This window comes from Varanus komodoensis, unplaced genomic scaffold (assembly GCF_004798865.1).
Source record: "Varanus komodoensis strain SLA01 unplaced genomic scaffold, ASM479886v1 scaffold32, whole genome shotgun sequence".
NCBI classification, from domain to species: domain Eukaryota; kingdom Metazoa; phylum Chordata; class Lepidosauria; order Squamata; family Varanidae; genus Varanus; species Varanus komodoensis.
The window spans coordinates 619,363-645,262 of NW_025335798.1; the positions used below are offsets into that span (position 1 = coordinate 619,363).

Here is a 25,900-nt window from a genome sequence, read left to right on the forward strand (position 1 = left end):
AGAGAGTGATAGTTTACAACAAGAATTTTTTCTACAACCCAGGTCATCTCATAAAGCTGATTGGTGGGTGATTCAGGACCAATAAAAAGAAGTGCTTCTTCATAAACTGCATCGTTAATCTACAGAGTTCGTTCCCATAAGATGTTGTGATAGGCATCAGCACTTCAGAAGGGGACTGGGTGAATTCATGAAGGATCAGTACTCCCTGTCCTGCCTCCACATCAGAGGCTGTATGCCTATGCACACCAGATGCTCGGGGACTTGGCTGTTGCACTCTTCTCCTGCTTATGGGATCCTGTAGGCAGCTGTTTGGCCAGTATATGAACAGCAGATGGTGGATTAGACAGACCCTTGCTCTGATCCAGCATGGCTCTTACATTCTTAACACTGCAACATAGTGCAGTTATTCCCATATCACAAGGGCTGCGGATGAGAAAACCCACTGGCAATGTTGCCACAGCATTATGTTTGTAGGAATGCCTCACACACGAAAAACACACTTTTGTACAAAATCAAAGCTATCATCAATGGCATTTAAAGATACGACACTACGTTATACCTCCTCTACCCTGACCACTTGCTATCGGTGGCTGTTTCACATTTCTGGTGGGAGAAGACCACAAAGCACACGCAAAACAAAACTCAGATTGCAGTGTAGCAAAGATTGAGTCTAGCAAAACTGCCACCCCCGCCTCCCAGGGAACCCACCGCTAGTGCTTGACATGCACGCCTTGGGCTCCATTCACTTTCACTTCCATTCACCCCTTTTCTGGCCTTCACCCTTCCTGTTGCGCAAAAGGAACTCTTCACTCCCGCTCCCACTCTCCCGTCCTCAGCCCTCTATCAAACAGGGAACTGGAGATCGCGGCCTGCGGCTCTTCAAGCATATTGACCCACGGCCTCCCGCAGCCAGTTCTGCAGTCCGGAGCATGCTGGGAGTTGTAGGCCAAGGCGACTGAACGAACCACGTTGAGGACGACAAAACAAGCCGCTCTGTTCCCTTTCTCTATGGTGAGCAAGGCCGAAGAGGCGTGCGGCCCCGCCCCGTGACGATGACGCTCGGTGACGGAAGCGCGGAGGCGGGGCCCGGAAGGCCGTGAGGGTAATTGGGGAGTCCCAGCCATGGCCGGCGTCTTCGACATCGACCTGGAAACGGAGGAGGGGAGCGACGGGGAGGAGCCTGAACTGGGGGCCCTGGTGAGGCGGGGTGGCAAATCATAGGGGGTGGGCCCAGCTGGGGAGGAAGGGGAAGGGAAGGGGGTGAGGAGGGAAGGACGGCAGGAAGGAGCAGTGCAGTCGGATCAGAGACGTGTCAAATTAGAAGTCAGTCCCATTGGGTTCTGTGGGACTTACTCCTAAGTAAGTGGGTTCTGGATAGTAATCCTAGTGCTTAACACCCCCACACCCTCGCACACACATACACTGGGACATCCCATGGCATGCCTAAGTGCAAGCCTGGCTGCCCCACTTTCCTTGGTGCTGACCTCTGCTTTATCTTTTTCCAGGAAGTGGACCCAGATCTTCGCAGCAATGGCCCAGAGTAAGTGCAAGAGCTGTTAGTAAGAGCGGTTCGATCCAAACTTATTCTTGCTTTGGTTAGACCTTTTGAAATCCATGAGACTAATCAAATGTCCTCTTGGTTTCAGTGGGTCTGCTCTGAGTAAGAATAAGACTGGAGCTAACCCATAGTCCCATATTCCCTCCTCAGTGGGTCTTGCTTTGCTTATTCTGCCACAGCCTAACGCTCAACCGTGTCCATGCTGAATCTCGCTCTCCCCTTGGTCCCCTAAGAAGTAGGTAGGCAAGAGTGACCTTGGAGGATCAGGTTATCAGGGGTCCCTCTGCAGCCCAGCTGGCTGATGCTGAGAAGCAGGCACAAGCAAATGGGCCTCTCTCTCTCCACAGCATAGTTTGCACATTGCTTGTTGTTTGTTACCCAGTGCTGCTCATATCCCATAATGGCACATCAAAGCATTGCTTAAGTCAAACTGCCAGTTGGCTTTTTGATCAAGGCAAACAATAGATTGATGGGAGAAGCAAGGGCTGTCCTCAGTGCTGAATGCGTTCCCAGCTACCGCTGCTAGTAAATTAGTAACAATGATAAATTGTTAAGATTCCCCATTCTTTACTATCCTGATAGGGAATATAGCATAGCTATTAAGGGCATAATTCTATGCCAGTTTAGACAGACTGGTTCATGCTGGGAATTATAGGAGTTTGTCTACTCTTTTAATGTTTTCATTTATTTATTATATGCCACCTTTTCCTGCAGAAAACCCAGCATAGTTTATATAATCCTCACAACCACCACCCCATGAGGTTAGTTAGACTGAGAGGCAGTGACTGGCCCAAAGTTACCCAGTGAGCTCCATGGCTGAGCTCCCCTGCCTTCAGAGTTTCAGTCCAACATTCTAACTGCTATACCACACTGGATCTTGCTTGCATAGGATTGCACTTTAAGAGGATCTTTGTTGCTTCATTGTATCAGAGACTAAAGCCCACCTAGTTCTCAAAACAGTCTGTTTCTCAAAACAGTCAGCCAGACACTCAGAAATTTGTGTTGTAAGTCGCCCCGAGGCTTCGGCGAATGGGGCGGCATAAAAATGTTTTAATAAATAAATAAATAAATAAATCAGTGTGTGAAGATGATGGTACCAGTTTGGCATTTAACAGGACATGAAGGTTCCACTTAACCATTCATTTTGCTCTCTCTATATATGTGTTTATCCTTTTTTAAAAAAAATGCTTTCTGAGTCAATGGCGGTTCCCATCTCTTGTGGTAAATAAGTACATGCTCATTACACATTATGTAAAGAAGAACATTCCTTAGCAGTAGGTGTGAGACAGATAGACCGGCTCTGTCAGGTAGCTCAGAGCTTCTAGGGTGTGAACTCAGAGTTATATCCAGTGATGACTTGGATCATTGGAAGGTCCTTCCTCTCATGGAAGCTGAGAGGGCAGTGGTAACAGAAGAGGTCTGTGAAAATTGGGTGCTGACTTGTGCAAGCAGAAGCACTTCCAGCAGAGGCAAAACCACCAGTGGATGCAACATTTCAGCTGCAGTCATGTGCAAAAACAAGTGCGGCAGCTCCCAGCCTCTTCCAGCCACCGTGCAGGGGCTAGGAGGACGTTTTCTAACTGAACATGCTTCATGCGCATAGGATTGTGCTTTCAGTCTGGTACTGACACTCACCACTGCAATAAGCCTTCATGAAAGCCTGGGCCAGTGTAAAGTCACCCTTTGTACTTTCTTCTATCAGTTACCCCGTATCTATTTCAGTCTCAAAGCAAAGCAGCAGTTGGATGCTACAGAACCACATCCGACATCTGCCTGTGAGTAACAGGCAAAGAACTTTTTATTCTCCCAGGTCTTTCAAACTGTGCCTTACTTTATTTTTAACATCTTGATTGCTCCATTTAAAAATAATCTCTCATTTCTAGTTGTTCTGTTCTTTATTTTGCTTAAATGCTGAGCTTTTATTGTAGCTTTTAAAGTAATACTTTTGGGGTGCAATCAAATCTGGATGCCTGTTACTTTCTCAACTTATAGGAGGGTGGGCATCTGGTGCAAGGTACTGGGAAGAGCACTCCAGTGAAGGTTGCCCCTGTGCTTTTCCTCACAGTCTGCAAAACAAAGAGCCAGCCAGCCTTAGCTGTCTTAAATGCCGCATTCCAGAGCACCTGGGGAGGGAGCTGGGGACCTGCCAGGATACAGCATGCCATGATAGTGCTGATCTCCCCGCTCCCCATGGCCCCGAACTGCTTCCGCAAGGTCGATTTGTGACCTTGGAGAGGCAGCCAGCATGGCTGCTCCAGCTGTGAGGAGCAGGGAAGCTTCATCAAACTTGGCGTTCCAGCTGCGATCTTAGAGTGAGTTTCTGATGCCAGAGCTGGGACTCCAAATATGACTGAAGAGATGCTGCCTACCAGCAACACACATGCTTTATTACTAGTTTTTATCATTTGCAATATTGTTTTAGCTTTTATTGTGAATACTGCCAATAGTAAGCACGATGTGTGGTTGATTCAGGCTGTGCCTCTTGTACTATTCATGTGCTGTACTCAAATACTGTAGTAAAAACAGAAATTCTTTTTAAATGCTGGAGTTCATATATTTAAAAGTAAAGCAAGAAGTGGCTTTAAGACCCTGGAGAACTTTCCTGGGTATTCACTGCTTCTCTCTGCCCCCTGAGCAGTGTAGAGGACTCCTAGGAGAAGGAGAGGCTTTGGGGGGTTGCAGGAAGAAGGGACAGGCAATGGTCCCTCTGAAGCTTCCTTCTGTTAGGGTACCTGTCAGTGCCTCATGGAACACATTTCACATTTCTGTGCTTGTGACTTCTCTTCAAAAACACAGCAGTCCTCATTGCTAGAGAGCCTCCCAGCCTTGACCTGCTTCTTTATTGCTCTGCCCTCTTTTCTCTCCCTCAGGCTTGTCCCAGGATGCTATGAGGAGATTGAAATCTCTGAGAGCATTGTCAACAATGGCCTGGAGCGCATTGGGCCCCACTGCTTTGAGCTGCTTCGTGTCCTGGGCAAGGGCGGCTATGGAAAGGTCAGCAATGGCTTGTGGGCAGAGTTATCTTTGCGATTGCTTATATATCTTGCTTTTGTTCCTCTTGCAAGGAAGCTGAATGTTTACACGGTTCAGTTTACTCTCATGACACCCTTTTCAGGTAGGTTAGACTACAAGTCAGTGACTGGTCCAGAGTCACACAGTGATGCCTACAATCTGGACCAGCTGAATCCTGGTCCAGCACTAACTACTCCAAAATGCCAGCTGTCACTGTTAACCCCTACCCCACCATAGAGGTTTGCAGTGTTAGAGAGACTATTAGCTATGGGAGTGTATAGATCCATACCCCCTTAAAAACTTCATAGAGCAGTGGAGTTATTGAACCCTTTCTAAGTGAATTTGGATTCCAAAATCTCTGAAGAACCTTTTCACAGAAAGTAGCCTGCTTCTCACTGAGGTGGTAAACCTGCATCTTGGCACTCTAGATTGCAGCTGAGGACTCACTTGGTGGAATGCTTCTTTGTGAAACTAATAGCCTTCTGCATAGTTAACTGACTAGTGTGCAATAATAAAATTAGCGCAGCAATCTTCTCCCTGAGTTCTGTGTGAAGGAATGCTTTGTGTGTGTCTATGGAGGAGTATTTGCTTACATGGCACAATCCGGACAGGTTGAACACCTCATCGAGAAACAGGCCAGTCACTGCTGTGTCAAATAGTAGCTGGACCAGAACTCTTAAGAGAGCTGCCACAGCTTTTCCTGGTTTAAGGAGGAAGTGAGGCAGATAAAATAGGAAATAAGACCAGTAGGGGCCTGCAAGTTGTTGGATGGTGCCAACAGTGCAGACCTGTGAGTGGGGAAAAGTCGTGCTACACCCCACATTCCCCAGCCAGCGATGCTGGCTTGATGGTGCCAGGAGTTGTAAGACATTTTTTCTGTCCAGGCATACTTAGAATTGTACCCTAAAACATGGGATTGTTTTTGAAGCAATGTCAGTGATGAAAATATCCTTCTGTTTTCTTGACACTGCAAAGGGAAATGGACTGTTCTGTAACCTTGTGGCCACTGTAACTTTTTGATGAGCTTCTTAGATAACCTGGCTTAATTTTGGGTTAGCCAGGGGCATGAGTGCTTGTAGCTTTCAGTTTAGGCTCAGAAGTAGAGGTGCTAAAGGAGACAGAAGTTTTGCCCTTCCTTTACTCCAGGGCTGTGGAACCCTTCAGCTGGAGGGCCCTAATTCAGTTTCAGATAAGCTCTTGCGGGGCTGTACTCCAGTGATGTGTGGAACCAAAGGGAGAGGAGTTTCCTTTTAGCCTAAAGTTCTTACTGCCAGTAACACATTTCAGCCTTTTAGAAATGGAAAAGGGCAGGCACATGCCAGGATGCCAAAAGGAATAGAGCCAGGCGAGGTGGCATAAGGGCTGGGTTTGGCACCCCCAGGCTTGACATTCAACATCCCTGCCACACTTCTTCCCCCAGAATTCTCCAATGCTTCTTGGGGGCCTGGGGGTCAGGCAGAATCCTGTGAGTCATTGACAGCAGCATCCTTTTGAAGCAAATGCACAAGATCAAGTCTCTGAGGTCAAGAGGTACAACATGCTCATCCATTCTGAACCAGTCCCAAAATGTCATGCCTTGGGCCTTCTTGTTCCCCATGTCATTCCGATAGCCTTCAGGGCTAGCTGTACCTGGCTTAGAAACACAGAAACAGAGCAAGTCAGGAGGGTCTCCCAGGACATCTAGTCGGACCCATGGCTCTAGCTGGCTCTGCTCATGACATGCCTACCATGTGCAGCCTTCCATAGCAGAGAACAGAGTCCTCCTTTCCTCACTGGTTAATCCCGTTTCCCTGGAAAATATGATCACCTCTTTGGAAAGGATACCTTTGCACCTGACCATTGATTCCATTGTAACCTGAAAAGGGATTTGTTGTGGCCCTTCTGCAAAACTGCCCTGCTTTTTGGAGCTCACTTTCTGTTTCCAATGCAGGTGTTCCAGGTACGGAAGGTGCAAGGCACAAACGCTGGGAAAATCTTTGCCATGAAAGTCCTGAAGAAGGTAAACTGACGCACCTTTCACACACCCTGCTACACGGTTTCATGAGTTTTTAATTCTTTCTGGGTGTCTCCCACAGGCGAAGATTGCCTGCAATGCCAAAGACACAGCCCACACAAAGGCTGAGAGAAATATCCTGGAGGCCATCAAGCACCCGTTCATTGTGGACCTCATCTATGCCTTCCAGACTGGTGGCAAGCTCTACCTCATCCTGGAATGCCTCAGCGGTATGGGAACCCACGTGCCACCTCAGTGTGTGGAGAGAGGATTGCTCCAGCGGCTCTGTCCACCAGCTGGGAACACAGTCCATGGGGAGTCTCGGGGTGGTGGGGGTGGCTAGGCTGTGCTGGAGCAGGCCTGACCATTCCCCTTTCTCCTGTGCTTGCTAGGTGGGGAGCTCTTCATGCAACTGGAGCGAGAAGGCATCTTCCTGGAGGATGCAGCCTGGTCAGTGGAAATGCTCCCATAGCCTCAACTGGGGTGGTCAGGGATAGGGTTAGGACTAGATTGCTCTCCTGTTTCTTGCACAGGCCGGAACTAGGAAAGGTGGTAATGGGAAGTGTTAGAGTGCTCCCATCTGATTCATGAGAATAACTTGGCTACCTTCTTTCAGTCAGATTCTCTGTATCTTTCAGCAGCTTTCTGGGTAGGGTTTGAATTAACTGCCATTCAATCTCTTGCGACCCTGCGGGAAGGAATATGCCTGTGGGTCCTTAGCACCAAATGGCTGCCCACACATTGTGGTCCTTTGTCCTCAGATCTCATACGCTTGGCCTTGCTTTCTTGGTTGTGGCCCTTTGAAAATGCAGCTTTGTCTGACAGAATCGAACTGCAGAAGTGCTTGCATGGTGCCACTTCGACATTTTAAGATGTGCCTTCATTTGAAAACAGTTCCATGATATTTACATAATTTCCTGCTGCCCTGTGAAATCAACAGGCCTCTGTTTAAAAATGTGTAAAGTGCGCATCTAGATAAAATGCCTTGCAGATACTGTCAGAAGCATGACTGTCCTCCTCTTTTCTCTTTCTAGCAGACTTAGAGAAAACCTTAGAAGCACACTCCCTCATTTGTCCTGTACAGGGCATAACACAAACACTGTAAATCAAAGTAACAATCCCTTTGAGATGTGGGAGTAGCATCTGCCCATGTGAAGAGCTGAGTCTAGTATCCCCTCCTTCCCTCCCTTTCAGAAAGGTCCAGACTCCACCCTCAGCCTGGCTCCTACTGCTTGAGGGCTAGATGGTGAGAACATCAGATGCATCTTATTTAGTCCCCCGCTCCCCGCCTTCACCTATTGTCCCCTTACAGGCTCAAGGAATTCCCCTCAGTCTCCACCCCTCCCTCTTCTGAACTGTCTTCCTCCTTCTCCAAGGAAGTTCTTACACTCTGCCTCGGTACCTTGACTTTGTGACCTTGACACTGAGGTCATCTGCTCCACCACCTCTGCCCTGATTCTGATTCTGAAGAATCCACCTGGGGATGCACTGATTGGAGAGAGCTGGGCCCTCTCTCTGCTGACTCAACAGAAATTCAAAAGCAGTTAGGGGAGGAGAGAACAGCAAGCATTCCCAAAAGAGGCAGCTTTCCCCCCATTGTAGACCAATGAAAAAGGTCGCTGTGCTTGTGTTTCTGTTGACCTATATTGCTGGTCATTGGGGTCCTAGAGTGGCGGACTGGTAAGCACATTCCTAGGGATGGGTTGAGCTGTGTTGTTGCTTATTTATTCATTTCATGTTATTGACTGAACTCTTTTCTGTTCTTCCAGCTTCTATCTGAGTGAGATCACCCTGGCCCTTGGTCACCTCCACTCTAATGGCATCATCTACCGGGATCTCAAGCCTGAGAACATCATGCTAAACAGCCAGGGTATGGCGCAACATCCCAGCGTTCAAACTTGGGGTCAGGAGGCACTGCACGGAACTGAATATAGTCCTTGCTGCACTGTGCTCCTGGCCAGGACTGGAACAGGATCTCACTCTTCCGATTTGCTCTTCTACAGGGCACATTAAGCTGACAGACTTTGGGCTTTGCAAGGAATCTATCCATGATGGTGCTGTCACCCACACCTTTTGTGGCACCATAGAGTACATGTAGGTGATATGGGGCCCTGGGTGCCTTTGGGAAATTCACCGGACTCTGTCCCAGTTGCAGTTGAGTGAGGGATGTCTGGATCTCTCTCTCTCTCGCTCTCTCTCTTCCTGTCTAAATCCAGGGCCCCAGAGATACTGATGCGCAGCGGCCACAACCGGGCTGTGGACTGGTGGAGCCTTGGTGCTCTGATGTACGACATGCTCACTGGATCGGCAAGTCTCGCTTGTGCTGTGTCTGAAGGCGGGGTGGAACGAGCAGCACGCGGGGTGCGGCAGAAGTGAAGCCATGCGGGGAGGGGGAGGGGGAGGGGAGGATCGCAACGCAACGCAACGATCCTCACTGGATGATGGGGCAGGTATCGCCGAGAGCTTTGCTGTCGGCCAGCTGGTTGCTGTCAAGGGGTAACGGGGACCGTGTGCTTTTGGACAACATCCCTCTGCTAAATCTAGCAAGTATTGTGGGCACAGTGCTGTACAAGTGGTCCTTTGCCCCTTGAGCAGTTGCTGCCTTGATTGTGTGCCTTACGGTGCAATCTGATGCAGTTTTCATGGAGAAAGGCCTGCAAAACGCAGCACAGCCGTCTGGAGCATGCTGGAGTTGTAGGCCTTTTTTTCTGTCTAAACCTGCATGGGATTGCACCTTGAACGGCTCTGTTCCTAGGCCCAGCAAATCCCCTTGGTTGCACCCAGTACTGTCGAGCAACTCTGCTTGTGGTCCCCTATTGCTTTTCTGCCAAGGTCTTTGCTGCACCCTTTCCCTTGCTGCCGCCTCCTCACCCAGCACTGCTGTCTGCAACTGCTTGGGTTTTCAAGCACCTTCTCGCGCTGCTGTGTCCACGCTCAGCCTTTGTGCCTGTGCCTTGCAGCCTCCATTTACAGGTGAAAACCGAAAGAAGACCATCGACAAAATCCTGAAGGGAAAGGTGGTGTTTCCACCCTATTTGACACCAGATGCTCGTGACCTGATCAAAAAGGTACAAACCCACTCAGTGCTTGACTAGGCCCTACATATCTGGATGTTTACTGCCTTATCTGTTATATTTCTACTCCAATTCCCATACCCCACAGTATTTTGCAATTGCTGTAAATCAAGGGTGTGGAACCTCTGTCCTACGGAACCCATTTGGTTTCCAGGTTCCTGCCCCCTGGGGGCATCTGCCCTGAAAAAAGTCCTGCTCTTACCTCCAGCCTAAGGTACGAAATCACGAGTGAGAATCTCTGCATGCAAGTTCCCTCCCAAACGGACATGCAGGAGAATCGCCGCTGTTGTCTCTGGCAGGCTGGAAATAACCAGAGGACTGCAGGCAGTGGGGGACTGAGCTGCTGCTGGCAGGAGCAGCCACTGGCCCAGCTACTTGGCATGGGGCGAACATGTGCCACCCAAGCCAGGGAGTCAGCAGATGCCCCATTTAGCACCTGCAGAGTCCCTTCTCTGTACTGGGAGCGGCATGAAGTTCCATGCCTCTGCACAGAGAAGGGCAAAACAGATGGCAGTGGAGTCAGTCGGCGCCCACTGACATCATCCGCCCACAGAAGCCCTGGTGGCGGGCAGCTCGCTCCCCCCACTGCAACTTGTTCTGCACCCTTGCTGCAAAGCCATTAGCAGATTGCCTTTGTATGGATTTTGGTAAGTCCCACGTGATAATCTATTAATAGATCTTCAGCAATATCGTTATCCTGAAGGGCTCCTTGATGGGCTTCTGTGTGTGTCCCCAGGTTTTGGCTGGCCTTGGCAGCCAACCCCAGACTTGTGGTTCTGATGACCCGATAGAGAGAGGAAGGGTCTGCATCCACAGAGCACTGGACATTAAAGGCAAGAAGCCCTGAAGCTTAGCCCAATGTCATCAGTCATGGCAAATGCATTAAAATGGCAAATACTGTTCAGTATAAGGAATTGTGAGGTTATGTATGTTGTAGAAAAAATCCCATCTTCATGTATACAAATGATCCAAATAGGGATCCAAATAGTGGTACCAGACCAAGAAGGAGATGTTGCAGCTGTGGTGAATAGTTTGTTGAACATGTTGACCCAGTGTGTGGGTTTTTTTTTAAAGCAATTTCCACATTGGAGTTTATTTAAAAAGAAATCAGAAAATTACCTCTGCCAATGTCAAAATGCCATTATAGGATTCTGTTCTAGAGCCACACTTGGGATACTGTGTAGAGTTTTGGTCACTGTAACTCAAAAAGGATATCAGACAGCTGGAAAAGTGCAGAAAATGGCAACCAAAGACTACTGGAGCAATTCTGCTAAGAGGAAAGGTTACAACTCCTGAGGCTGCTTAGCTTAGAAAAAGGGTGCAGTGTAAGGGGAGGCATGAAAGACTTATACAAAACCGTACAGCATGGAGAAAATTGGTAAGAAGAAGTTTTTCTCATAGTACTCTTCCCATGAAGCTGATTGGAGGGAGAGTCAGGATAAAAGGAAACTGTTCTTCATGCAGTACATAGTTGAACTGTGGAATTCACTTCCAGAAGCTGGCCACCAACTTAAAAGACTTTTAGAGAAATTCATGGAGGAAAAGGTTATCGATAGCTACTAGTCCTGATAGTTGTGTACCAGAGGTAGCATGCCTGTGTACACCAGTTGCTAGAAAACATGGGCTGGAAGATGCTGTTGCACTTCTGTCCCGCTTGTGGGACCCCGAGGGCAGCTGGTTGACCACTGTGTGAGCAGAATGCTGAACCAGCTAGGCCCTCTTTTTAAGCTCAGATGGTCTTCAGCGCACGAGTGTGACATGCCTTTTCCTTCCCATAATGCATCCTTGCCCTTTCTAATCCAGGCTGGAGTGGGAAGAAGCACGCGCTCATGCGGTTTGCATAACCCCCATTGCAGATGCTTTCTATGTTTCTTGTGATCTTAGAAGTGGTAGGGGGACCTGCCATTTCTTTCTCCCCTTCTTCCTCTGTTCTCATCCTGCCCCTCAGAGCGAGCGGCAAGCCAGCTCCTCTCGTTCTAGCCTCTCTCGACTGCAGGAAGTGCTCTGTGCATGAGAGGCCACACTGCAGTATATGTGCAACACCTGCTCTAGTCAGCTTGGGTGAAAGCAGGTGGGGAGTGAGATGCAGCAGTTTCTCACCATGAAGCATTCCTAGTGCTGGGAGGTGAGAGCAGCAGTGGGGGGGGGGCGGTGTGCAAAAGCTGCGGTGACGATCACTTGCGCCCCCCCCCCCTTGCCGGGGACGGGGAGGACTCGCCCAAGCATGCACGATGGATGAATTTGTGGGTGCCTGTGTATGTGAAAGAGGCTGCCAAAAAGCCAGGCTAGTTCTGCACTGAACAAGTCTGAATGGGATGAAATGGAGGTTTTCATGACATTGTCACATTTGGGAGTTTATGGCTGAAAGCCGGGGCTGCATGAAGAGGCTGGTTCTGCCCTTTAGACTTAACCCAGGCAGCATTTCCTCAATGGATTCTTTCCTTTCTGCAGTTCCTTAAGAGGAATCCCAGTCAGAGGATTGGAGGTGGGCCTAACGATGCTGCAGATGTGCAGGTAAAAATTGAATCTGAAGAGGGAGACAGAGTCATGGCAAGGTTTGCTGTGATTGATGCCGTGTGAGCAAAAATGGGTGGCCATGTTTTACCAGTGCGGGAGTTGGATAGAATTCCAAGCCCTGAGCACGTCTGTGCTTCTTGGAAAAGCAAGAGGCCTTCTCTTCTGACTTTGCTACCAAACTGGGCTTTAAAGTGTGTGGTCACCCAGAAACTGAGAAAAGGGGTGTTGTCCTCTGAACATACCTTTCAAGGGATGGGGCTTCGTCACACCAGCAATGAATAAAAACAGAAGGAATGCAGGCAAATGTGCTAAAATTAACCCACATGAGTTGCAGAATTCAGCTTTTAAGAGCATAAAGCAGCCTTCCCCAAACTGCTCCCTTCCAGCTCCTGCAGCTGGGGATTGTGAGGGTTGTAAATCGGGAGTGCAGCAGCTTGGGGAAGGCTGGTATATGATATTCCCATCTAATCTGAGGTCACCAGAGACTTATTCAGACAAAAAGTGCATAGCATAGCACTCCATAGAGTATGTAACTAAAAACCTATAGACAGGGGAGTCTTGTATTTGGGGTGAGGCAAGCATTCGAACTTCCAATCCACTATGTGCATTCTGAAGTGTCATGGCTCTTCGAGGGCTGTGCCACATTTGTTTTCTGGATTGTGCAGGCTGGCTCTCGTTCTGCATTTTCTAAGGTAGTTTTGGTCTGTCCTGAACACCAAGGAGGAATAGCTGCTCACAGAGTCCCAAGGGAAAGTTTTCCTGGTACTAATTCTGCAAATCTCCGGATGGAGTGCAGTTTTTCCACCCAGATGGCAGTAGATCCAATGATCCTGCAGGAATGTGAGGGCAGATTCAGAACTTTCATTGTGAGGGCTATTCGTTTCAGGAACTGCTATAACTTCTGAGTAGTACAAACCTCTGTTTTCTGTTGCAGAGGCACCCGTTCTTCCGACATATTAACTGGGATGATTTGCTGGCCAGGAGAGTTGACCCACCCTTCCGTCCATTACTGGTACTGCTGCCACCGGCACTCTCCTTCCTTCGCCTTGCCTTTTCATCATCCCACATCTCAGCCCTGCTTCTGATGGCTCTTCTCAGTCCACAGCCATTGAATGTATTCCGCTCTGTACTTAGATACTGAAGGTTGATGCAGGAATGCTGAGTTGAGACCATCATTGCTTTTTGCTTTGCCCGCACGTTCCCTTGACTGACTCTAAGCCACTGACTTGGTCCACACAACAGGACAGCCCATGGTGGGTGACGTGCCATGGTGGCCTGTTGTTTGCCGCCAACCCTCTGGGTGACCTGTTCATGAACAAGAAGCTACCCTGACAACCCCCAGCTTGCTATTGAGGATGTTTTACTTGTGATGGGGTGTCATGTTGTCTGAACACCTTTTGCCAAGCTCCCTCGAGCCCATGGTTGCTCACTCCCTTCAAGGCCAGGGTGCTTGGAATCTCTCTCTGCCTTCCCTCTCATTCCCTACGTGTTTGCCTTGTTTAGTCTGGTGGTGGGCAGCCTGTGACCTTGCAGACCCTACAGCTCCCATCAATACTCAGCCTTGGCTCTGCTGGCTAGGGCTGATGAGAGTTATGGCTCTCCAGGTATTTTTGGCCTCCAAGATGCCCGTTCCTGCTTTAGGTGTTGTACTGCTTTCCTGTGTGTCAGTCCTTAGTAATGTACTTGTGAGCTGCACATTGCAAGTTTATTTCATTTTTGCTTTGTTCATTGAACCCCTTTAGCAATTCCAGCCCAACAGTGTCTAACGTCAGTCGGCTAACAGTGCGGCTTGTGTTACCATATTTTTAACCACCACCATCACATTTCTGTCCTGCCTTTTTTCCTCTTACAAGGAACCCAAGGTGGCTTGAGTACGCCTCTACTCTCTTTTATCCTCCCAAAATTATCCTGTGGGTTATGCTGAGAGTCAGCAGCTGGCCCAAAGAAATGCAGGGAGCTTCATGGTCAAATGGGGGCTAGAACCTGGTTCTCACAGATCCCCTGTCCAACACGCCAACCACCACACCGGCTCTATTAAAAATTTATCCACATGCTATTTGCTACCGGAGCAAACTAGTAGTGAAGGAAGGTTCTGAAATGGACTGTTTTTCTGAGTTCTCCCCTGCTAAGATGACTAAAGGAAGCACAGGGCACTGTGTCCTCTGAATACATTATTCAAAGCAGTCCTCTAACCTGGAGCTTTGGGAGAAAACATGGCACCTCGCCATCCTTTGTGTATCTGCTTTCTAGCTTACCTTGCCTGATCATCATGTAGGAAGGGAAGGCTTCTCCTTCCTCTTCTTGGATCTATTGCGTTTCCTTCTGCCTGCATGCTGATCTCCTTTCCCTTCTTTTCCCATCCACAGCAATCAGAGGACGATGTCAGTCAGTTTGACACTCGCTTCACACGCCAGACCCCTGTGGATAGTCCTGACGACGGTGCCCTCAGCGAGAGTGCCAATCAAGCTTTTCTGGTAAGGGATGCCTAGCTGGAAGTCCTGTATGAGAGAGGTGGGAGACCTTCCCACTACCCTTTCTCTCAGACAGACAGACTTTTGAGATAGATATAATCTGTGTATACAAGATTACACATCTGTAATAATACCTGTATATGAGTACACACACATTCGTGTGCCATGTGCATGCTTGAAGATTCCCCATTTCTTCCTGCAGAAAATAGGCTTGCAAAAGTTAGAAACCATTTTTCAAGGCCCGTTGCTGGAATATGGGTGTGGGGGGGGACTCTTCCTGAAGGTCACAGCACACAGGGAGGAAGGGTTGACACTTCCCTTTCTACCTGTAATCTTGAATCACCCCCTCCATGGGGGAAGGAACTTGAACTGCCGTGTGGTGCAGATGAGGCCCATGGGGTTGGTTCCCTGCCTGTGGCGCAGCCATCCCCAGCCCTGCGCCCTCTCAGCCTTTTGCACTAGAGCTGCCAGGACTGCTATACTGGCTGGAGCTGGTGGCAGCTGAAGTCACGAGTATTTGATGGGCATCAGGTTGGGGAAGGCGGAGGCAGCTTCTTACTTCATGGGGCAACGAGGAAGTAAATCTCTCCTTTCAGTGCTGACCAGGTGTTTCCTCTCACAGGGGTTTACCTATGTAGCCCCATCAGTGCTGGAGAGCATCAAGGAGGGCTTTTCCTTCCAGCCCAAAGTGCGGTCTCCACGGCGCCTGAACAGCAGTCCCCGCACACCTGTCAGGTAACCCTAACCCTATCCTGCTCTGGATGCTTGGCAAAAGAAATGCTGCCTGTGATGTGCCACCCTGGGAAAGTTCCTGTACCATTTGCTGCTCTTGGTGGGGCTTAGAGCCGCAGCTGTTGCAGCGGGGATGGAAAAGGAAGGCGTGCCAGTGGCTGAGTGAGTAACGGTTTTAATGGCAGCCCATGTTTTGCAGCCCGTTAAAGTTCTCACCCTTTGAGGCCTTCAAGCCAAGCACAACAGTGGAGCTGATGGAGCTGTCGGCACCCCCCCTCACGCCTGTGCCAGAAGTTACCGCCCCACTGCCTATCAAAACCCCATCAGGTAGCAAGAGGAAGAAGAAAGGAGGCCGAGGCCGGGCACGGTAGCCGGCCAGCCGGAGCTGATTGGACTGTTCACCTCGTGGAATGGAGCCCTCTACTGGCTAGGAGGAGCTCAAGGTGTGCCCTGGGAATGTGCAGCCTGGTTGGGGAGCCCCTTTCTCCCCCATGGCAAGGGCTACTTTCCCTCTGGGCTTGAAGTGGCCGCATGGCATTGGTGCTTCCCCCATTTGGGGAATGTTCCCCACACAAGGTGCTTTAATAATGTGTGTATGTCTGTATGGGGAGAGTGCTGGGAAGAGAGGGAACTTGGGACATCTGAAGGAGCTGTCCAGAGATTCCTGCCTTGAGCTCCCAGCATTGGCCTCCTTCATTGGGGTGAGTGCAAGCTGGGGTGGGGAGGGCTTTGCTGTGCTGGCCCCCAGAGGGCAGAGGGCCTGCCTGACGCCCCTTGTTACTGTGGCTACCAGATCTGTGCCCCTTCAATGTTTCGAACTACGAAGCAAGGGTGGAAAAGATCCTGCTGTTTGTGGAGTTGCGCCCTCCCCTCGAAGCTTCTTCGTGCATCTACTTTTTCCAGCCTCCACCCAAGTGCCAAAAACTTCAGCGCCTTCCTTGTGTCTCCCTAAGCAGCCTTTGCAAGAGGAGCCCTCTTTGCCAGGGCTGCTAGTCTCACCTCTTCGTATCCCATGCCACGAACGAATTCCAGCTGCTGCCGTGCCCGGCAGGCGGCCTGTAAGCACAGCTGCCGGGAAGTACATGGAGTATGACAGATGCCACGACACACGGACATACGCTTTAGTCGCCCCACCCACGGAGGAGGCTGTTGAGTGCAGCCTTCTCCCCGTCGCTTTATTGTCAGAGGGAAGGTGCTTAAAAAAAAGAAACCAAAAAAGGCAGCCTCTTCTTGAGAGAGACTAGAACAAGCAAGTATGTGGGCACAAACAAGGAAGGGGAGGTAGGCAAAGCGGGACAGGCACAGTCCCTACCATGGCCGTGGGACTTAACCTGTGGCGGCCGTCCGATGAGATCGTGGCCGAGTGTGACTCCTGTCCATGGCTGTCTTTGCAGGGGCTCCTTTCTGCCCTCCTTCCTGTGGCTTCTAGAGGGCAGTGACATGCAGTGGTTTGCCACTGTCCTCCCAGGTAGCTGTCCCAGAGAAGGAATGCAGGCCGCTGAGCAGGGCTTCGGCCCGGCCCTCTGTTGCCCGGGAGGCCCCCTCTTCCTCCGGGGGCTCCTGCACCCCAGCATCTTGGTGCAGCTCGGCATTGATGCTCTTGCTGGGGATCAGCTGCCTCTCCTCCTCCTGCTCGCTGTCTCCCTGCGGGAGCTGCTGCTCCTCGTCCTCCTCGTCCTCCATGTCATTATCCTGCTGCTGCTGCCCAAGCTCTTCGTCCCGGTAGCTCTGGGATGCGTCCTCAGCACTTGCCTCCCCACAAAACTCTTGCCAGCGGAGGATCAGGCCCCTCATCAGGTGCCGGGGATGGTATCTCCCTGCTGTCTCACGGCTCAGCCGCTGCCACGCCAGAAAGAGCATGAGGAGAAGGAGCAGCAGAAGGCAGACCAGGATGCTCACAGTAACATCATCTCCATGGTTGCCACCTCTCCTGCCGTCACTCGCCCCTGCAGCGTCTGCCAGGGCTTTCCCGGGAAACAGCAGCAGCAGCAGGGCAGAGAGAACGTAAGGGAAGCTGAGCGCCTGCAGAAAGAAAGGAGCCAACATAAGTCCCTGGATGTTTCCCTGCCCTTTGCACCTCTTGAGGAGTCTACCTTTGATGTGCGGATCATGGAATTCTTTTCAGCATTAATAGGGGGGCAAAGTGGAAGGAGCAGCTGGGTGCTGGGACTGCCTGGAAGCAGCCAAATGTTTACATATCCCTCTGCTTGCCGCTGGGAATCGTAGTGGAAGAACTGCAACAAAAGAATTTCCTAGGCTTTTGCAGTCTCCAGACCTTCAGCGGATGCTCCTCTGAATCTGACGTTAGAGGCTTTGCAACATCACTGAAGAGCAATAGATGCTTTCATTTAAGAATGAGGGACAGAGAAGAGTGATTGTGTCCTAGCGCAAATTACAGCTTTGGGGTCAGAGTCCACAGTAAAGGCATGGCCATGTGGCCTCTGCACTAAAAAGAAAAAAAATGTGTGCCAAGAAAAGCTTGGATCTATGACTATAAATCATGCCTACAAGGTCAATATATATGCACATGCTATTTTTTGCATAATTTATTTTGTTAATCCCAGGGAGGGATGAGCAGCCCTGCAAAACTTTGAAGTCCCACCTCTGGCCATAGTCTGGCTTCTGCATTACCCACCTGCTTTCTCACTGTATCGATAGTGAAAAGATGCTAAAGTTATGCTCTTAAAAAAAATAAAAGAGGAAGGTCTCAGGAAATTGAATTCTGTGTTCAAAGCTACACTCACTGGGTTTGCCGCCTTCATATGCATCATGTCCCAACCTGCGTTGCGAGAGGCAGCTTTTATCTGTCTGTGATGTTAGGGGCTTTGCCAATCTACAGCAATGGCTGAAAGCAGGGATGGGTGAAAATTTCGGTTTTGTTTTGGAAAGAATTTACAAACATTCTCAAAGTGTTCCTTACTCAGGATAAAAAAGAAATGGGGATTGAAAGAAAGAAAGAAAAACATGGATATGGGCAAATAGATTTGCCCATTCAGGCTCTGGCCTTTGAGGCCTTGGCTCTTAAAAGCTGGGCTTATATCCCAAATATTAGTGCTGAATGATTGTTGCCACCTCTTATTTCCTGAAAGGCTGCCCAGCTTTAGCAGCCTCAGGGCAGGCAGGCACATCATGATTCTCTGCTGGTGGGAACAGCTATACCCTTCGAACTGAGCTGGTGCAGAGGGATAGGAATCCAATTTGTTTTTTGTGAGAACTTAACAAAAATCACTAAGTTCTTCCTATTTGCAAAAGAAAGCATAGACTTTTAAAAAAACAATACAGGAAAATGTGAAGCTGACAGACTGGCCTGTTCCTCACGTGAAGGGAGGGCACTGTGCACACATCCCTCTCTTCCCAAGATGTCTTGACTCTCAGGATATCTGAGAGTAAGACACTTGCCGCATTTACTCATGGCCTTTTCCGTGCTGCTGCTTCCATGGGGTGCAAAGGATGCTCCTGCTTGGACAAACCCTTCCACTTTCCCCTTGGCCAAAATGGTAGACCCTTGTGACAGATACTGGTAGCATCGGAAAGAGGACAGGGCCAGCTTATGCTAAAAGCAGGCTGCAGGCTGGTCTTGGCCAGCCAGGGGCTCCATCGCCACAGGCCTGTCTTTCATGGAGGAGTGGGCTTCCCCCTTCACCAGCCCATGGGCCTACGCGCTGAGCATGGTGCCCTTTTGACTCAGTCTTGTGCTCCTTTCCCTTCCATCCCACCTAAGCAAAGGCCATTGATTGTAGTTGCAGCAGAGGGGCCCTTGGATAAGGTCTTGGATGTGTGTATTCGGCATCCCACACTTCTGCCATTTGGGCAGGGGCTGGTTAACGTATTCATCTCCACATCCTTTCTTTGCCGTTTTCTCTACCTAGTGCCCCTTTGCCCCCCTTACTTTACAACTTCTGGTCACAGAGACCCATTGGGACATGGTTTGGCAGCTTGGTGCTTGTATGCTGCATGCTTACATTTAAGGAATAATCACGGGATTTCTGTTTGTGTGCTGTGTTTTTATATTTAAGAAGTAATCATGGAAGCGGCTTGGCTTGTCCAGTGTCAGGAGGTCAATCATGCGTTCTAACCATTTAGTTTTGGAAATGGAGATTGGTTTGGCCAAAGTGCAGGTCCTCTGTGTGGGCACCGCCAGTTTGACAAGCAGGGCAGCACAGGGGCTTACGTGCCTTCTGCAGGAACATATGTTCTCTCTTCACTGTAAGGTAGCCGGCAAGCAACAGCAGGGCTACTTTCCTTTCCAAGGTAGCTATGGTGGTTTGTTAAAGAAGGGTGAATTAAACAAAGGAAGGGAATGTGCAACTGTTAATGGAGCCCAAGCACCAGCTTTTCATCTGCACCAAAAAAATTAAGCTAAATTGTGACGTAGGCAATTAGCCTATATCCCCTCGCATGCAGAGTGTGGTAACAGAAAATGTTTGAGGGCTTTGTGCACATATATCTGTGTTGTAAATAAAGTGGTCAGCCCACTTTAGCATTTTCAAGGATCATTTGTTTATGGGCTACTCTGTTACAGAACACTCCTAGGGACAACTGTTCTCTTAACAACCCATTTTCTGTGTGGCTGATTCAGTTCTCCACCTTGAGCCAACTGAAGGCCTTGTGCTACAGTATTTGTAAACAATGCCGAAAGGCACCAAGTGGGACACCTGCAGGAGAAAGGTTTATCCAAAGGTGGAGCTCAAGGTGGGTTCATCACAGATTTTGGAAGCAGCTTTACAAACAAGTGGCAAGCACAGGGGAGAAAGTCCACTTCTCATATTTCTTAACAAGTTGGAATTGGCCACCTGGATGGGCCTTAGTTACATTTCACTGAGGGCATCAAAGAACCGAGCAGCAGAATCTCTGCAACAGGTCTTGGTTAGTGCTGGAAGGTTGTTTGGCACAGAGGCAGAAGCATTGCCTTAGAGACCAGAGTAGCTTAAAGGAGGAGCAAATACGATAGTGGGAAGCAACAGCTTACTGTTTCCAATAGCCTTGATTTACATGATTGCAAAGTGGATAATAAGCCATGTCGCCTTGTTAACTACCAGCGTCTGCTGGCCAGATTTACATAACCACCTTCTCTGTGACAGCTTAATATGCTGTGCAAAGCTGGCCTTGTTGTGGGTAACAGGACACATTTCCCCAGCCACAATTGTATCTACAGTTACCTTTGTAAATTTCCTAATGCCTTTCCGCTTAAGAATGAGCTAAACTGAAGCAACAGCTTCTCCCCCACTTAGAGAAAAAGAGCTCCAAGGGAACAGGATTCTGATGAAAAGTCTACTGTATTCTGCCCTCCCTCACAAAAAGCAGTAGAAAAATAGGATGAAAATTACAGTGACTGAGTTCATATTACATGCTAAGCCATTGGCTGGGTGGGACATGGCTTAGGATGTATGTGAACCCCACATTTTTTTCCACAAGATGGCTATGAAGCAGCATAAGAAGCCGTGGCTTAAACCATAGGCAGCTTGTTGTGTCATCCGAACCATGCCACAACGCTGAAAAAATGAACAGGCCCCATGGCAAGAGCACAAGAAGGTGTTGCTTGAGAAAGAAGAAGTGCACAGGTGGGAAATGAAGCTGAGCAGGCCTTCAGCATCACTGATGCATTGCAGAGGCCTGCACCAGGGGCCGTTGGTGCAGAGGGGAGGGCAGAGAAGAGGAGGCGTTAGCACACCCTCTTCTGTGCTGGTCTTCAACCACTGGATCAGCCAGCAGCAACCAGGAACCCGGCTTCAGCCCCCTGGAAACCCAACCCAGGCCCAGCAGTAGGCAGCCTGTGCCTTCCCCACACTCCATCTTGCCCCCTCTGCACCAGAGATCCTGCCCTCCAGCATGAGGATGGGACATGACAGAATGACAGCTGCCAGATGTGCCCCCTTTGGCAGCTGCCGCACCCGCTCCCCTCAGTGCTCCCACTGTGCCCTCTGGGTTGCCAATGGAAGGATGGAGGGAGTGGAGAGGAGGAGGCAGTGCCAAGCATTAGTCCAGCACAGCAGGGTCCTCCAGGCAACTTGAAGCCCAGCGTGGGTCCTGGGGTTAAAGGGTCATCCAGCCGGTAACTGGCCAGCCTGGGATAAGCACATTTGCATCGCAAGACCAACCCGTGATCACAAGATGTTTTGTCCTTCCGTTGCCATCAATCCTATCCATTGTGGAGGACCATGAGAGTTGTGGACCGCTAGATGTTTTGGCCTACAAGTTACGCATCCCTCCCCTGGCAGCATTGAACAGCCATGTCAATCAACGCCCCTCTTTGCTTCTGCACTGGCCCCACTTGCCCGAGGAGGACACAGCCTGGGCACCTCTGCTTGAAGCCAAACAAAGAGTCCAATTGTGAGCGAGCGGCGGAAAGGCTCAGCGGCTTAGCTAGCTGCCAGTCTTGGCTCAACAGAGCGACTCACTGTGGGACAACGCGGCCTTTCTTCTAGATGTCTCACACACTGCTGCCTTCCCCAGCTGGACCTACAGATCTTTCCCCACTTTCAAGTCACCTCCCGTGCCACACCTGTCGGGCCTGACCACTTACCTGCATTGGGAAGGGCGTTTTTGCTCGCTGCAGCATTGCCTAGAGTCAAATGAAACTTTGCAAGCACATTTGGGCGGGTGAGTCAAGGGGGAGGGAGAACGCTTCCTGCCTGTCCCTGCTCCACTGCACAGGGGCTTTGCTGCAAAGCCTTTCGTAGCCCCATATGCAAAGAACCACGTGACTACCCATTTCCGCTAAATCAAAAGCCATTGCCGACTTCTTTGTTGCAGTTGATGAACTTAACCTGAGGCCTTTATAAGAGAGTGGCAGGAAAGCGGGGAGAAACGGGTCAAACCTCTTGCATGGATTTAGTTTTGAGACAGTGCCCAGTCTGCTTCAATGCAATGCAATAAAAAAATTATGCATTTTGGACAGCTGTCGAGGGCTGCCCCCCCCCCCCCCGCTAATTTCAGGCTTATACTGCTATATTTCCCTGTCTTTATGGCTGGTGTGACATAGCAGTTTGAGATCTGCACTGGGATCCAGGAGATCTGAATTTTAGTCCCCACTCAGCCTTGAGGCCTAGTGGGTGATTTCCAGTCAGTTGCTGACTCTCAACTTTATCTACCTCACAAAGTTGTTGCAAGGATAAAATGGTGAGGAGGATCGTGTGGGCTCCTGGGCAGAAAGGCAAGACATAAATAAACAGAAAAGTTGTTCATCAGAGCTAATAGAACTGAAAAAAGCTTCTCAGTATTAGGATGGCCACTGAAGCTGAGAGCAGTGCCCAAAAGGCTGGTCCTTCTTGCATTCCAGAAGGAAACTGAGGAAAGGGAGACAGAAAGAAATCAGAGTGTATAGATGATGTGACGCAAAGACAACTGTGCAGCATGGGGTACAGTCTGCCTTCTTGAGAAGTGGAACAGTGTATAAATGCAATTAAAGACACGTTCCACAAGGAAAAGGTAACAGCTGCCTGTTTCATCTCCTCATCTGAGTTTTACATGGAGCAGGGATCATATATCAGTGCAAGACCCAGCACTGATTATGAAGGGGAGATTTACATGTGTACTCACAGCTCTGCACTGCTATTTCCCGTAGGCTCAGGCAGCAGAGATGTACCCGTTCAACAGTACCGACCACAAGCTTCCTGTCGCCCCCTTGAGCAGGAAGAGCAGTGCACCTGCCACCCACCACTGCTGTTCTGCTGTGGAAAATTGATGCATGGCTGGGGCCTGTAGCATGAGCACATTTAGTAAAAAATTTCCAGCATTTTTAAGAGCTATGAAAACGACACAGCAGAAGACCACTGTGTTTGTACTGCACGTTAGCTGTTAGAGGAGAACAGGGAGCTGTTTTGTGGTGAAGGATGACTGCAATATACCTAAATCATTTTACTTTTAAAATGTAAGCTTCATTTCAGTAAACAGTCCTTTAAAAAAGTGCGTGATTAACATCTTTTATATTTTTAAACAATGGAAACACGCATTCAAAAGCACGATAATATGAATACAGCTCTAGTCAAACTTCAAATGGAGCTGAGCTCCTAGTCCCCTCTGAGCAGATCTCAAAAAGGGGAGTCAGATCATGTGGACACAAATAGTTCCTTAAATATCCCAAACCCAAACCATTGAGGCTGTAAGCATCCCAGAGCTTTAAAAATGCAAGGACCAGCTCTTTGGATTGGGCCTTGAAACACACAAGGGGCTGCTGTGGATGAAACAACAAACGATGGCCAGGCGGCGAATGAACGGCCCCTGTCCCATCAGCAGGCTGGAGCAGATGCAGGTTCTGAAAATTGAGAAGGCAGCCATACATAGACCACATCAGAGCAGTTGAAGCAGGATGTGGCGAAGGCGAGTGCAGACATGGTCAGATCAGCCTCCTCCAGGAAAGGACTCATCTGGTACACCAGCCTAAGCTGTGTGAAGGCACCCCCACCCCCACCCCATCCCCTCTGTTTTCCTGACCAAAAGCACACGTGCTTCCAGCAAATCCAGATACTGGAATATTATGACTCGGGAAGCATCTACATATCAGTGATGCTGCATTATCTTAATCCTTTGCCAGCAGTTTCGTGTAGTTATTAACACAAGGGAGGCTCAGAACCCATGTGCACTAAATACAAGCTATGGAGAACCACATAGAAGTTCAGGAGTGGATAGCCTGATACCCTCCATACATTTCGGAAAAACTCCAATGAACTTCAGCCAGCACAGCCAATGGCCAGCAGTAAGGGGAGTTGTTGTCCAAAACATCTGGATTGCCTAGTTATGCCAAAGGCAAAGGAGAACATTGTTCCCAAGCACCACCTTCTGGAATTGCCTAGGACATTTGAGTTATTACACTTCTATCCTTCCCTTTTGCATTCTTCAGGGAACTGCAGCAGCTCCCTCCTTACCCTCTCTTATTTTATCATCTGAAGAGCCTGCAAGTCAGGTTAAGTTGGAGTCAGCAACTGGCCCAGAGTCACCCAGTGAGCTTCCTGGCTAAGCTGGGATTTCAACCCAGATCTCCAAGTCCCAGCCCAATCCTCTAAGCACTGTGTCATGCTGGCGCCTACCTAGTGGCTGGCTAGGACAGATGAGTCCAAAAGGAGATTTCCCCTCACGGATTTCACCATGGCTGGCTGCAGACAACTAGAATCTTGCCTTCACGTAAAGGCCTCTGTGCTCAAGATCTGGACAGCTTTTGCCTGCCAGGGGTAATACAAGTTCAGATGTACAAAATATTCTCTCCTAGTATGGATAATTTCATGTGAAACATCTATAAACCCCTCCACCAGTTTGGCCATCCTACCTCTGGCTGTTTTAGTAAAGCCAGGATGGGCAATGATCCAGGAATGCTGCCCACTTCTTCGGAGTGCACAGTCAGAAAGATACCCATACTTGGTTTTTAAATGTGGGAAAGTAGGGACCTCCAGTACATTCACAGATCTCACAAGCAACCCAAGATCCAAGCGACTTTTTCTGCAAAGGGGTTTGCAAACTGGCCCCAGGGGGTCTCTGAGGATTCAGCCCCCAGTTCTACAAGGGCCAAGATATGATTGTCATCATTCCTACCACTCTGAAACTCTCCCAGCAGATAAAACAGGAGCGAAACAACACCATTTCTTTTTCAGCACACTCTCGTCAAGCAACAACTCCCGAGAGATCCTCAGAGCCACCACAACTTCTGCTTCCTCGGTGCCCACATCTTCACCACGGTCACTTCATCATTCCCATTTGCAGTTTCACAGGAGAGCCAATGCGGTGTAATGGTCCAAATATTGGATTGGAGCTTGGGAAAGCAAGGTTCTAGCCCTCATTGGGCCATAAAGCTCATTAGGTGACTTTGGGCCAGTCACTGACTCTCAGCCTAACCTACACCACAGGGGTGATGTTGTGCAAATTCAAATGGGGAGGAGGACTGCTATGTTGGGTTTTCCAAATGACAGAAAAGGGGGGGATATAAATATCGTAATGAATAATCCAAAGATCAAGCTCTGAAAAATATTCGACACTGAAGAGCACATAGCTCCTGTATGTGTACATATACATGCATATGTGCATGTGCCCAGACCATGCTCTTCTATGCTTGTACATGGGTTCAAGCAAGAGTGGGTCATCACATTTAAGGGAACTGCAGAGGGCATGTTGCCGAACTGAAGAAAGCATTCCTCTTTCCACTCCTGACAGAATCTCCTAAAGGAAATCCTGGGTCTGGGCCTAAACCAGACAGATGGCAGATCAGGTGGTGGATATGGGAAATAAGAGGCTGTGGGAGTTGTAAGTAAACCCGGGAGGTTAGTTTAAAAGGTTTGAGGTCCTGTCATCTACCGCCCCCTAGTGGAGAACCTTCCTGTTAGGACTTGTTTTTCCGACTCATGTAGCTAGGAGTAGTCTGGAATCCAAGGGCATCATGTCTAGCGGCTTTTCTTGTTGTTTAGTCGCAAAGTTGTGCGCGACCCATCAGGACCCCATGGACAACATTCCTCCCAGCTCTCTTGTCCTCCACCATCCCTTGGAGTCCAACCAAGCTCACAGCCACTGTCCCAGTGACTCCATCCAGCCACCTCATCCTCTGCCGTCCCCTTCTTCT

General features: G+C 49.3%; 2 protein-coding genes across 2 annotated transcripts; one reads left to right on the top strand and one right to left on the bottom strand.

Annotated features, from left to right (window-relative positions):
* Positions 1-1,084: 1,084 nt before the first annotated feature.
* RPS6KB2 (ribosomal protein S6 kinase B2) lies at positions 1,085-16,492 on the top strand. The gene is made up of 15 exons (XM_044438259.1): positions 1,085-1,197; positions 1,506-1,540; positions 4,429-4,552; positions 6,501-6,569; positions 6,646-6,793; positions 6,956-7,013; positions 8,333-8,433; positions 8,567-8,657; positions 8,780-8,870; positions 9,524-9,631; positions 12,089-12,151; positions 13,089-13,166; positions 14,521-14,628; positions 15,248-15,360; positions 15,557-16,492. The coding sequence occupies exons 1-15, from the start codon at positions 1,123-1,125 to the stop codon at positions 15,726-15,728; spliced, it is 1,434 nt and encodes a 477-aa protein (XP_044294194.1). The 5' UTR covers positions 1,085-1,122; the 3' UTR covers positions 15,729-16,492.
* On the bottom strand, positions 16,473-17,403 carry LOC123027523 (protein tyrosine phosphatase receptor type C associated protein). Its single transcript, XM_044438458.1, has one exon. The coding sequence runs from the start codon at positions 17,401-17,403 to the stop codon at positions 16,783-16,785; it is 621 nt and encodes a 206-aa protein (XP_044294393.1). The 3' UTR covers positions 16,473-16,782.
* Positions 17,404-25,900: the final 8,497 nt, after the last annotated feature.